Source organism: Strix uralensis, chromosome 8, assembly GCF_047716275.1.
Source record: "Strix uralensis isolate ZFMK-TIS-50842 chromosome 8, bStrUra1, whole genome shotgun sequence".
NCBI classification, from domain to species: Eukaryota; Metazoa; Chordata; class Aves; order Strigiformes; family Strigidae; genus Strix; species Strix uralensis.
Genome location: NC_133979.1, coordinates 25,874,807 through 25,888,889, shown reverse-complemented (window position 1 = coordinate 25,888,889; position 14,083 = coordinate 25,874,807). Strand labels below are relative to the sequence as shown.

At 39.0% G+C, this 14,083-nt stretch overlaps 1 protein-coding gene across 3 annotated transcripts in view; it reads left to right on the top strand.

Annotated features, from left to right (window-relative positions):
* The first annotated feature begins 6,188 nt into the window (after positions 1–6,188).
* The window catches only part of CRB1 (crumbs cell polarity complex component 1), a 107,185-nt gene continuing 99,290 nt past the window's right edge, over positions 6,189–14,083 (top strand). For all 3 annotated transcript variants that reach the window (XR_012629893.1, XM_074876753.1, XM_074876750.1), the window contains exon 1: positions 6,189–6,416. Coding sequence is in view for 2 of the 3 variants with exons in the window: in XM_074876753.1 (XP_074732854.1) it covers positions 6,341–6,416 (76 nt within the window). In the remaining variant the exon portion in view is untranslated. The remainder of the gene's footprint in view (positions 6,417–14,083) is intronic.

Below are 14,083 nucleotides of genomic sequence, written 5' to 3'. Positions count from 1 at the left end.
TGCAAATTGCAATAACTCAACATGATTTATCACTGAAAACAAATGTCGCTTGCATCACCTGTGAGCACAGTGAGGCAAAACTGGGAAAACAATTGGTTTCCTGGCCCCTAGCCCAGTGCGCGGCCTGTGAAACCAAGTTATTTGTCAGCTTTCTCTGTTTGCTAAGATGAAAATTCAAACAACAGTTTTAGAACCATCTCCTCCTTCCCAGCCTCTCCATATGGCTGTAATTATCATCCTGCCATGTCTCTAGGAAAATTACAGTATTTAACAAAAGTAAAATGTTTACATATATAGTGTGTGTTAAAATCAAGCAACCTTGGTTACTAATTCTGTCTTCCTGATTCTTGCTCTTTCCCCTCCTCTACAGTGTTGCCTGCTGGAGTTGTTGGGTCTGAATTCCTTCTGAAACCACTTAGCATTGATCAGGTGAAATTATACTGACTTAAATCTTTTCCAGATACCTTTGAAACTGTTGCTTGGCTGTACAACTATCTCCTCAGAAACAGATAGATATTTCAATTTAATTCCAATCCTTACAGTTCTAGGACTTTCTGGTTTGTTGTATGAGTTACCTCACTCTGAAGGAAAGAAAAAAAAGAGAATTAGAAGAGGATTTACAAGTCTGTTAACATGTACTCTGCTGAAGTGAAAAGCATAGAGGTAAAAAGTAAATTTACAACCCATTTAGCACTTAATATATCAGTGCTTTAGTAAAAACATTATTTGCCTCATTTTGCCAAGCACTCCTGTAACCTTGACACTCACAGGAAGATTATTGGTACAGACAGAAACTTCCTGATTAGATGGTTCATTAGCAGCAAGGTACAGAATACTAATTACAAATTTTCATCTGCATTGACAAGGCCTGACCTAGCATTCATCTGACAGTGGAATTGCTTCCCTGGTGATATCAGCCACACACAATACAATAAAAACATGTTATTTTGCAAGAATTCATCAAAGATGAGGATAAGTGAATCACACGCTATTGAGTTCTGCAGGTCCCAGGGGAATCCTGTCATACCTTACAGAGTCACTTTGTTTTGCCTACCTAAGTTTAAAATACTCAGGAGAGACTTCATATGAAAAAAACAAACAGCTTAAACTCCTTGCCAGGAATGCAATAATTTGAACAGCATGCACCTTAACTGGTACCTGACCATGAGCACCTACAAGGTGCTAGCAAACACTGTTTGAAATTCATGGAGCTGAAATACAGTTGGAAGCAGAGGCTGGGTTATTGCTCCCACCATGTCTACCATGTCCAAAATTAAATATATCTGAGTGAATCAACTTGACACTTCTGTAATCTTTGGTTAAATTTATATTTTAGGTTAGCAGGTAGAAATCTCTCATTACTTAGTAGGAAAATGGCTACATGGAGAAGCAAAAAAAGTTATCATAATTTCAAAAAATGTATTACATTTAAGGAAGCAATGGACTTGGCAGATTTTGAAAAATAATTTTACATTTTCAGATAAAGCCCTTCAGTTTCATAAAAACATTTATAATCTGAAAATTAGCAGAACTGGAAACTTTTGCTTTGCTGGGTATTCTGGAAGAGAATGCTCTGCTTTGAAGTGCTACTCAGGCTGAGGAAGGAATAAAAAAGTAAAGCAAGAGTTCAAGGGGAAAAAATAATTTTGAACACCCTAATAGCCATGAGAAAAAAGCTCGAAAGAAGTAATATTTGCAGACTAATATAAGAAGTTAAATGTAGTCATAAAATATTTATCTGTTGAAAAGCATGGGCCAAAGGAGTTAACTTTGCAAGTGTTGTGGGAAATCAATGCACATAGTTTTCTTGTTGCAAAGTGCCTAATTAAAATACAAATACATCTATAGCAATTTTGTTAATGAGGTAAACAACGTCCTGTTACAACTCTCTATCCACAAGACCTTTTAGCCAGCGCTTACTCACATTGGTTTGTCTGTTGTCTGTCGGTTTGTCCATTTATAATTACCCAAAGAGCTACAAGCTAAAAAAAATATGCAATCTATGAGCTGTTCCCTAGAGAGGATACAAGTACAGGAAGATGATCTGGTCAGGTCCATTGTTCTAGCAAACTCCATCATCCTGAGTTTTCAAGAAATACTTCAGAATGTATTTTAATGCCCAAACCGAGATGTCAGACCAGAGTGACTTCATGCTCTCATGCCCCATAGTTTTTCATTAAACGAAATTCTCCTAATGGTGAACAGTGGCACATATCCATGATGAAATTGGGCAAGAACTTGAAAGAAGGTATAAACAAAGAGCACTGCTGAATACCAGCAAGAAAAGCCAAAGACCCTAGGAAAAAACAACGCTTTTATAAAGCAGAAGCTTTCTGCATTAAGTATTCAAAACTGGGGACTGAGCCTATATAGGCTGGAGCTTGTGCAGAAAATCTAATGCCATATTCAGAGAATCACAGGATCATCTGGGAAGGGACCTCCAGACGTCTGTAGTCCAACCACCTGCTCAAAGCAGGTCGAGTTTCAGGAGGTTGCCCAGGACCTTGTCCAGCTGAGTTTTGCATATCCAAAACCTCTCTAGGCAATATTATCTTTAGCTCAGTCACTCTTCTACTCTTCCATGAAATCACCCACCTGGTTCTGACTAATTACCAGTGTTTTAATTGCCACAAAAAAGGATTTAATAAAAGCTTTGGATTAGTCAGCAACAAGCATTTTGTAAACTCACATCTACTTGCAAGGGAATTTTACACTTTATGTAAAATATTTAATTGTTCTAATTTCCGTTCATTTTGTAGTTTAGATTAAAACTACCATAACATTTTTCAGACTGGAAAAGAAGTACCAATTACTTGAGAAAATCACCTATAAATGTATTTGACCTAGAAGGCACAGGATGACGTCAATAAAAATTGCACTTTAAATTGGAGCAACATTGAATAATCAGAAAACAACACACCTAGCAGTGAGAGGCAGAAGGTACACAATTAATTAATACTGCTGTCATCAGAAAGTTGAAAACAGTGCTTATACCAGGCAACAGAAAATGTTCGATAATGAAGTTTGCTGGCCAGAGTTGCAGTAAAATATTTTAGAAGACATGACACTGACTGGTATAGTCTGATACCACATCGCACTGTAATTATTGCAAAGAAGCAATCAGAATGGAAAAGGGCAGCACCTAAGTGAAAGAAATTGGCAACACAAACCTTATTTCTCTGAGAAAATGGCATAGCCTCTGACTTACATGACTGCAGAATCTCATCAAAGCTAAGTTGTACTGAGAAAGTATGGAAATTATATTCAGATGTTACATTTCACTGTGTACAAATGATGTTCATGAAGTACCAGCACTGCAGAAATTTGAACTCTTCCGTAGGCAGCTTCAAGGAATTGGGGCAGTGATAAGCTAATTTATTTTGCTCCCCATTAAATTCTAGGATATGAATAGCTCATGAAGAAGAAGAAACATTTGAATGCAGAGCTAAGTTTCAGAAAGGGTGAAAACGCAGCTCTTTTGGCTATCCTGAAAGCAATTACTTTCAAAAGACCTAGGATTTGTTCATATACTTGCTATATGGCTTGTAATAACCACAAAGTTACTTGGCAGATTATTTAATTCAAATGTCAACACATGCTCTTACACACTATAGGTATGTTCCCAGATCAGTGGCATATCTTCATGTCTGAGGACTGATAAGCTTGCTTAGAGCACAGATTTTACATATACTTGTGTAACTTTCAGAAAAACATCCAGATTTAATAGATGTGACTGCTTCCTTGAGTACTTAACCATATATTCCTCAGAACTGAAAACCTCATCTTTTCTTATCAAGAATTTTGATCTCTTTATTTCTGAATATTCAAAGGATTTCCTTTTTTAGATTGACTGGTATATTGAATCTGTTGGCCTTCAGACCAAATATATTCTAACAATTATTGGAAGTATGCCACCTTCTTTAAACTTCTAGATTGGTATACAGTGTTTCCCTAGTAAAGGTGAAACTAATTTAATCAGCAGTTATAACCACCATAAGATGATGCATCAAATTCCTGTTAATAGAGACTATTTCCACAAAAACAATTTAAAAATCATTCAAAAGTATAATGGAAAATGCTGTTCTTCTAAGTCAGTCATATAGTGACAAACAAATAATAATGCACTTAAAACAGGCTATCAGCACTGAGCTCAACTGCATAATTTAGCCTAGCAGAAGAATTCCCAGATGGCAGAATAGTATTTTCATGTTCATGTTGTAATGCTCATATATTTTACCAGATAATTTCAAACCGAAACTAAGTAGACAGATGGCAAGGAGAGGAAAACATACAAACAACTATAAATGTACATATAAAACAAAGGGGATTGCTAAAAGAGAAAGAGCTGAAAAATACAATTAGCCTTTTAGTTATATTTAACTTTGTAGTTCTTGAAGTACTTTCCACTAGGAACCCAGTTCACCATAAAGTTCATCGCTCATGACATTTGACCAGCCTGGGTTGCCATCGGAGAGACCAGAGCTCTTTGAAGCCCCCTGAAGAACAGTGGGTGGAGTGGGGAGGCTCAGAGGAGCTGGAGGCTCGGGCTGTGAGAGGGTGGAGGTCTGCTGAGAAGCAGAGGCTATAGAGCTGCTGGTGCCAGGAGAAGCAAAAGAGGGTCTGAAAAGACGTGCCACAAGGTGGGTGGGTGAAGCTGCACATGAATGAGGTGGGAAAGAAGGAAGGGCCTTGCAGCAGGAGAAATTTTTAATTTATTCAGTTCACTGAGCTGAAAGATCTGAAAGATGTGAAAGTACCTACCCATTATAAACAACTTTCTTAAATTCATGTTGACATCAACAGTCTGCTCCCTACTCAGCTGAGGCCTTATACATATGCTTTAGTCTGTGCTTAGTTCAGTTAAGTGTCCATGTAAAGTTAAATGCATTATCAAAGGCTTCCTGAACTGGGGATTAAAATTCCACTGAAATGGAAAGACAAAAGACAATATCAAATTTACCGAGTGCTATCAGTTTTTACAGTGGCATAGCATAGGAATGGCCAAGCAGATTTTTCAGGGTTGTTACTGGACTTAGGAACACCTGGTCTCTGTACTGTGGCAAGAAGAGCAAGTGTGAAGCACTGAGGGCCAAGGGCCAGACAGGCTGGTAGAAGTGAAGATGGTGGAAAGAGGAGATTCACTGCCAAACAAGCAGCTCATCTCTTTCTTGGCCTCAGAGCCTAAATCATGCTACAGCAATAATTGTTGTGGTATAGCTTACCCATAGTAAGAATACAAACTTAATGCCTGGGCTTGTAAGGTGCCAGAAGGCCAAAGTTTGTACTGGGATTGTAGTATCTGAACATGGCTGCTGGGGCTGTTGCTGTCTTTCTTCTCTCCCTCTTCTGCTAGCCCAGGTGAAGGCAGTGAACAAAGTTGTAATCAACGGATGAGACATTAGACACCAAGAGAACTTTGGGCAGAAACAGGGCATTGCCTGTGCCACGCAGCAGTGAAGAGGCAGGAGTACTCAAAGGAGTACGGGCAGACTCATTGCTCTTGCACCAGCCACAGTTGTCTAAGGCCAGCTCTGGCTGAAAAGAAATGGAGTCCATCCCCTGCCCCCATCCCCTTCTCTTATTGATCTTATTATGTTAACTCCTGAATCTGTGACTGGTTCCTCCATGAGCCGTTCAAAATTACAACACAACCTGATGAAGCTCAGAGGACCTGTGCCAGCTCTCAGTTATTATGCTTTTGCATGATGGCAGAAGCATTTAAATCCAGTGTAAATAAACAATAACAACAAAAACAAACAAAAAAGAGATTGTGGAAGGGAACAGGCTAATATCTAACTGCAAAAAAGATTGAGAATGGGGATGTTTCATCTTTTTACTTCATGTGCTAATGAGGTAAAATACAGAAAAAGTGCAGAAAGCAGAAGGTGTTTGTTAGCTGACTTTATGCAAGAAAGCACGAAGTGTTTATACTATGAATCAGGAGTGTGATGTAATGGAGGTTTAGTAGAAAACAATGAGTGATAAGACCACTGTGCCTTATCTGCTGTGCAGTGTCAGCCAGGCAGAGTGCACCGTGCACCACACAGTTCTGCAGCAGAAAGCCAGGGAAAGACTCCAGTCCAGCTCACAGACAAATCTGCACCAGGTTTGAAAAATCACTCGGACCTGCTGAAGTAAAACCTTAACAAGCACAACTGCTTTCTGAATCAAAGTCTGTAGGTTTGCAGTGAACAGGCTGATGAGGGACTCAGGCAAAGATGGCTTGTAGAGGACTGGGTGCCTTGGGTATTACCTTAGTTTCAGAGATGAGGAGAAAGCAGTGAGGATCAGCACCAGCCCTTTGGACAACAAACAACTCGGCAGAGAATGTCCTATCAAGATGAATATGGCTCATTCAACAATTAACTCTCTACTCATCTTCTACCTCAGTTTTTTGCTGCTCATCCATTTAAAAAGTAAGATTTGCACTTTTTCTTGTTGTTCTGACATGTCCTCTGGGTAGATGGCTAGACATGCACTTCTAGCAGGAAGCTTGTGTTGTCAGAAGGCTTTAAAAATTTGATGGAGATGCCAAAAACATTTGGTCCATGAAACTAAGTTGTATGAACTCGTTGCATGATAGCTTTCCTGCTCTTCATGCTAAAACTTTTTTTAAAATGAGGAATGAAAGCATTTTTAATACCTTGCTTCACATATTGAAAGTACAGAAATAAAATGTTCTTTTAAAACTGTACCTATACTTTAAAGTCTGCATTTTGATACCATTCATCCAGTAAATTTAAACCTATCTGATTAAAATCTAGACTTATTTATCCTTTGCTAAAGCTGTTCATGTTATGTATTTTAGTAGCACTCATTGCTTTATTATATAGGCTTTTTAAATTACAATCTCTAGAGAAATCAGTTATTAAACAACTGCAATGTATTTAGTGTTCTAAAAATCTCCATTATGAAGGAGTATAAAAGTCCAACTATTTTTATAGAGAAAATATTCTCAGCAAACTTCCACATAAACAGAAGTATGCAAAATATTGGAAGTCACAATGGGTTTCCTTGATAATTGTGTCAGATGGTTGAGAGTAAATACAAGCCAAGGAGGCTAAATGGCCTCAGCTGGTGAGGCTGATATATGTGTATGAAAAGCAGTAGCTCTTGAACATGTTTAAAATGAAGACAGGCAGGATGTGTGTCTGTCTGAGGAGGCTCTTTGATTTGTGTCTGTTGAATGTGAATCACAATAAGACAAAGCTTTGAGCAGCTGCCATTAAACAAGAAGACTTGGCATTAGCGTACAGTGTTGTGTAATCTGGGTCACCTTCTGTTACTGCATCACTCAAATTGTTACTTGGACAGTTTACAGCCCAACATAAATTAAAGACTGAAAAGCAAACAGATGCAATTGGAAAAAACCCCCAAACCAACAACAAAACCAGACTAAGATACAGGAAAAAAATAGAGAATGTCATAGAAACATTGTTTTATCCTAGTAGTTTTCTTCCTTGGTCTGTACTGATGTGAATCAGGGAAGCCAAAATGTTCTTTTAAATTAACTCACAACAGGACATACCCTGAAAAAAAGAGAGACTGGATCTTCCAATTTCAAAAAGCAATTTTTAGAGTCTGTATACTGTAGGATGAACAACCAGAAAGTGTCTGAGAGAAAGCCTGCTACCTAATTAAAGGAAAGTAACAGGAATGGTGTTAGTTAAGAAAATTTCATTTATTCACGAGGCAGGCAAATTAGAACAAAATATTAAAGTTTTGGGAAAGGGAATTAAAAGTGCTTATAAAATTAAAAAGGTCACAGCAAAAACATCATACACAAAGAAAGCCCCCCAAGAATCTGTTAGAAAAAAAAAGATAAACACAAATTTGGGCTTTGACCTTGGGTGAGCTCTGCTCGATGCAGGATGCCAAAGGAGGGAACAGTAGTTGTATGTCATTCTGTGCCTTTTCCTTAACATAGTTGTCTGGGATGACATTTGACATGTGGCATGAGTTTTCTTTGGGGTAGGGCCACATGTCCAGTCTCAAGACAGAGGCTTCTCAGCCTTGGAAGTCTCTATCTCAGGTAGATTTGTGGCTGCTGCAAAGTAACATGATACAAATTGATATACCAGAATAGAGCAGCCACAGCAGGAGCCAGAATCAGGCTCAGGGCCACATCTGTATCTATAGATGCAATGTATTTCACGATCTCTGTAAGTATTTTCTCTCAAGAACATTTGTACGCCATTTGAAACTGCTAACAATTGCTGTTAATAAAAACATAACTATGAACAGATAGAAATAGAAGCAGAAGAAATGACTACAATTACTTCCTTACTTAAACATTAAGGATGAGAAAGACCAAGATAGAAAAGCTGAGGATAAAACAGAACAGAGATGATTGCTGATATTTATAAAAGTTATGTCAGCCATTATATTTTTTTAAATCAATTTGCTGGACTTGTCTTCCCCTAAAGGATTCTAATCTTAGGTCCTGCTTGAAGTCTTCCATATAATTATTTATTTTAAACAACTTGGCAAATAAATAGTATTTAGAAGCCATGTCTTCCTAAAATCATATGTGCATATAACTTTTTTCAGTTTATCCCTTTTCCTGAGGTGAATAGAGGTATGCATACATTAAGAAGTGTCCCATACAGACAGTAGGTCTTTTAGTAACAGTTGTGGTGAAATTAAAGCATTTTTCAGGAGTGTTGCTACATGAAAACAAAATATTCTAATATAGCATAAAATTAATATGCTGAACTAAAAGAAAATACAAAGTTGTTCAACATTATTAAAATAGGTTTGTGCTCTCTTATTTGTAAAATAGCTAATGGAATATATTATGAGATACTGTTCTTTAATTCCTGTACAACGCTAAGTGTTGAATAGATGTTAAACTTTTATTAAAGTCTTCTGACTGCACAGAAATCTTCTATAAAGCTGATGGCTAAGGTATTAAAGAATGTAGTCCTGTTATTTGTGGTTCCTCTTGAATCCCCAGGGTAAGTAAAAATGGTATTTTACCTTTATTATCACTAGTAACAACACTTAACATCAAACTGTACAGCAACAGGAATTTCAACCTGTAAATCACATCCTTCCTAAAAAAAATTAGATATTATTTATAATTTCAATTATATAAAAAGCTTTTGGAAAGACCATTTGTAATTAATTTAGTCTATCAGAGCCCCAACTGATATGTGATGCTGTCAGGTGCAACACCTGTACAAATACAGATGCTCAAAAATACATGCACTTGATAAAAAAAGAACTGTTATAGTTTCATCTTGCAAAGTTACATTTCCAAAAAGATTGTGGGCTCTCAACACAATGAAGAGGAGCCTGTTGGAGAGTCCTTGATGCCTCCTTGGTTGTACACTGGCCTGCCTTGGGGCAAGAGCATCCATCAGGTTGCTCTGATGTTTGCTGCTGAGGTGAAGAGGTGCTGCTGGTGAAGGTGTGGAGACTGTACACCCACTCAGGGGCAGGATTTTTCTGCTGGCAGGCAGAACCTTTAGAGGTTAAACATTTCCCCACATCCTGTATTAGTCATCCAGAAATTACAATGCAAGAAATCAGCATCTTTGAAAATTTAGCCCCCAAATGACATTGATTTTGGCAATACAGGATAAAGCACTGAATGATGTATTCACATTCAAGGAACAGAAAGGGAATTCTGTTGCAAGGACACTGATCAATCTCTATAAGTGGGTGTTTGTGACTAATGACCTATTAGGAAAGAATCTGATGAGAAAGAAAGGAGGTTGGACAAAAGGGTTTTTTATCACTCATGCTCAAGCAGCAGCACAGACCTTGCATGGATCTTGAAACACTGAAATATTGTGTAGCATCAGTGATAATGTACTGGAGAAACCAATGCTGGAATGCTGAAACATTGAAGCATGTCATACAAGCACAGGACATAAATGTTTTTATATATATACATGAACCTTTCAAAGGTATCTCCACCCAAGGTTTACATTTATATCTATCCACAGGTTTTTTTTCCCCTGTTACTTTTGATGAAGATAGGACACCTAGGGAGTCCTGTCCCAGTGCAACTCTACATCTTTCCTCTCTAGAGGAGGAAACTCAGGAAAAAAAATGTAATGCTGTTTAGAGAATGCTCAAGTCTTGATGGCCAAATTGAGTACTTCCCTATTGAAAAGCTATATGGACAGGCAAGTATTTTGCTGTTATGTGTTGACAGGAAAATGATATGCAAGACATGGTAGAGTAATCAATCTGCTATTCAGTGCTGGCTGTATCCAGTTTTGAGGGCTGCTGTGAGTGAGAGAGAGGCAATTAGGAAAATGCTGGAAAGGGACTGCAAAAATAGGAAGACATTTAAAAAGATGTGCCCTGTGAGAAAGGGTCACAGGAAGAGAAGCCTAAAGGAAGGCGTGATTACAGTCTTACCTACACAAAAGAGAATAGCAATCAAGAAAGATGATGAGATCGGTTGCTCCCTGTGACCTTTAGAAGGGCAGGCTCGGCAAAATAATAGATTCCACATGCAGCAGGGAAGATTTGAGTGAACTTTCCCAATTCAAGGATGATTAAATCTCCATATCAGAACTTTTTAATGAACAGATTAGATAAATACCTGCCAGAGATTGTCTAGACTGCTGTTTCACAGTTGGTGTTATATAGATGAAGGGCAGTAAGCACCACCTTGGGGGTGAGCTGTGAAGATCTCAGGTGATGGAGCCCCAGAGAAGCATAGGTCCCTACTTGTCCCAAGGACTGTGGTGGTACTGAGGTTCCAGGGCAGCTCAGGGTCCCTACTTGCCCCGAGGGCTATGGTGGCACTGAGGCTCCAGGGCAGCTCCTGGGCTGGGGAAGCAGATGACTCCCCTCCTGCACCGCAACTGGGTATTTGCTGTTCAAAACAAAGGCAGCCCTTAACCCAGCCTTGTTTGTTGGATTAACAACAACATTGCTGACTAAATTTCAGTTAGAAAATAGTTTACTCTCATTCTTTGAGACATCAAGTACCTACTCTTAATTTTTGTACCCTAGGCTTTAAATAAGCATTTTGGTGATTGAAGGCACTCATTACAATGGGGATAGATAGTACCCCCATGCTAGAGATCATGTAGTTTGATTTCCAGATTTTGGAGTCAAATCACTTAACTTTTTATTTGGAATTTGAGTTTACTTGATATATTGGCAGTACAATGCAAGAAAATACTAATGAATGGATTATTAATAGTATAATTTTTATGGTCAAAAAACCTGAAAAGGAATGGAAAACATGAACCTAAATTTTACAGCCAGCTTCTTACTCCATATAAAAAGGTGAAGCAAGACTGGAACCTACTGCACCAAAACAAGTATCAGGAAATTCCTAGGAAACTCTTTTAAGTGGCCTTTCTGGACATGCTACAACAAATTAAGATTGCTCTAGGAGTCTTCACTCTGATGCTTCATCTAAGAGAACTTTAACATTTTATTTTTATGACAATAAAAATCACTTATTTATAAAACATTAAGGTTTAAAAAATACATGTATATATCCTGACAGCTACCAAGAAATAAAAAGATATGCATTAGTTCATTTTCCCTAACTCCTGATACCCAGTGCATTCTCTCTAATAAATAAGTTAGAGAAATAGCAATCTAAGTGCCCTTGATCCTGCCTACGGGGGTTTGCAGCCAAAGACCTCTCAAGGATAATTCTACTATTTGTTTTTTTATAATTCACATCTCAGCATTAAGAAAACCATTTAGACAATGCCTCAATCTCTAGACAACATTGATCATTCCCTTTGCTCTTTGTGGTGGCCCAAAAAGGAAAAAAGGTCCTGATATTTACATTTTCTAAGGGAAGCCTTTAAACCTAATTGACTCATCTAGAGTCACAGACAGTAAGCAGCAAGTAGATAAATGATACAAATAATTTTCTAGACTGATATTAAAGACTAATCTGTTGGTTTTAGAGACTGACATGTTTGATCAGTTCTCACTGTACTTTTCTGTTTCCTCAGCCATTCACAGTGCCATAACATATGAAAGTCCTCTCATACCAGCAAATCACAAAAAAAATCTCAACTCTAATAAACCTTTTTCCAATGAGATTCTTGTGTTTACTTTATATTGATTATATTTTATTCACCCATAAAATGGGTCAAGAGAAAATTGCTTGTCTTTTGACAAATACTCCAATTGACAACACTTCTCCACGGGCAGCCTGACACATGGTGACACACACCACACAGCTGCCACTGGAGCTCTAAAGGACTCCTCCAGGCTGAGCAAAACACATTCCTCTCCAGGCATCAACAAAGCAAGGCTGCAGTTGCTGCTGCAACTTCAGGGTTAGGGCAGCTTCTGCCTGCCTGAAATCTTCTCAGCAGGGACAGAAATTAAAATATTTCTAGGGCTAAATATTTCTGTGGGTAGAAAAGGGCACGGACTGCTAACCCATTACATACAGTGTCCCCGCTGCAGCAGCTAAGAATCAGGGCACTTGCCTCGTGCATCCTTTTGTGCTGGGAAGCACTGTGCCTGAATAATTGTGGCCTGGGCAATGCTCAGGGGAAAAAACTCCTTGCTTCTTTTTCTGCTTTTGCTTGCCTGCCCAAGGCTGAGCATAACTGGAATCCTGTTTCCTTAACCCTTCCTTGAATAATGAGACAATCAAAGCATCTTTAATTGTATTAGTCGGGGAGTCTGCAGACAGGATGCATTCCTTCAAAGTGCCTTCAATCACAGTGACTGAGATCAATATTGTGGGTAAACAAACTAACCTGCATACCCCAACCTAAGAACTCAGCCATGGACACGATGGCCTGACATTTCCTTTGCTGACAGTTTCTGAGAGGTACTACTATGTTCCTATATTGTGGGACTACCAAAGGCTGACTGCCCTCTAAAGCAGTTAAGCCCAGAGCTGCTCCAATTCACATTCAGACTGCCAGGGGAGCTGTAGGAGTAGATGAAAGGCAGCATACATTGGTCACACTCTTCTCTTGACAGTTCCTGTTCTCCCTTTTGGGGGTTTCTAACAGGGATGGTACAGAGCACTTCATTATCTCCTTGTTCCACAAGCAGGGTCCTAGCTCTGAATTTGACTGTGAGAGACACATTTCTTCCTTTCTTTGAATGTGAGCTAGAGGACTTTGAAAACAACATAATTTGACAGGAAGCCAAAGCAAGGACTTAGAAAGATAGACAGTCATCAGTCTGCAAGGATCCAAGCAACTGCAATTTAAGTAACCTGCACTGATGGATTACTCACAGCAGGGAATCCAAAACTCTCACTGTAAGAATGTAGCCTTGAAGAGACATCTGTATACAGCAGTAGCTTCAGATGTGTTTTGCTAAGCTTTGTGGCAATTTGTAGGTACTTAAAAAGCAGCTGTGGTACTGCTCCCACTGTGGCTAACCATCCATGAATCTGAACATAGTCAAGTGCCCACACAGCTGAAAGAATATTATCAGGCTCTGTTATGAGCCTGGAAAGATTGCTTCTGAGAGTGTGTCTGGACTAATACATGTTGCCTTGCTGCTGCTTGGACATAAGCCACCTCTGGTGCAGAAAAGGTGTAGTTCTGTTAGCACCGTGCTGAATCCAAGCTCATGCTGAGAGGCAGAGCATGTTAGATCAGGCACTGTGCCATGCTAATACAGCTAAATGGCCCCTGGATTAGAGCTGGCTCAAAGCACGCACAAAAGAGTTCTGTCTGCACCCATCTCCCTATACCTTGTTATTTATACAGGCATCTTTCCAGGGTCTCTCTCAAATGCAAGCAGGTAATGCTAAATATACCACAGCAATCTGCTGGTGGTCCTATCTTGGTGGGGTGGAAGAGTGAACTGGAGCTGAGAATTATATACAGAGTTCTGGAAGTGTTAATCATGGGCCACATGAGATGCAATTCAATTGCAATGGCCAAGGTATGGCCACATGGTATGTAGTTCATCTTTGAGTCTGCTGACTCCAAGAACTGCAAGAAGGGCAAAAACACTGCTGAGGTCTGACACAGTGTAAAGAAGTCCTAACTGTTCCTGCATTCTCCAGCAGCACCTTACCTTTCTTTGATAGCCTCATGGATAAGGTACAGAGAGAGGAGGCATCAATCTTGTAAGATAAGCAAACAGAGGCTGCATAACAAAATAAATA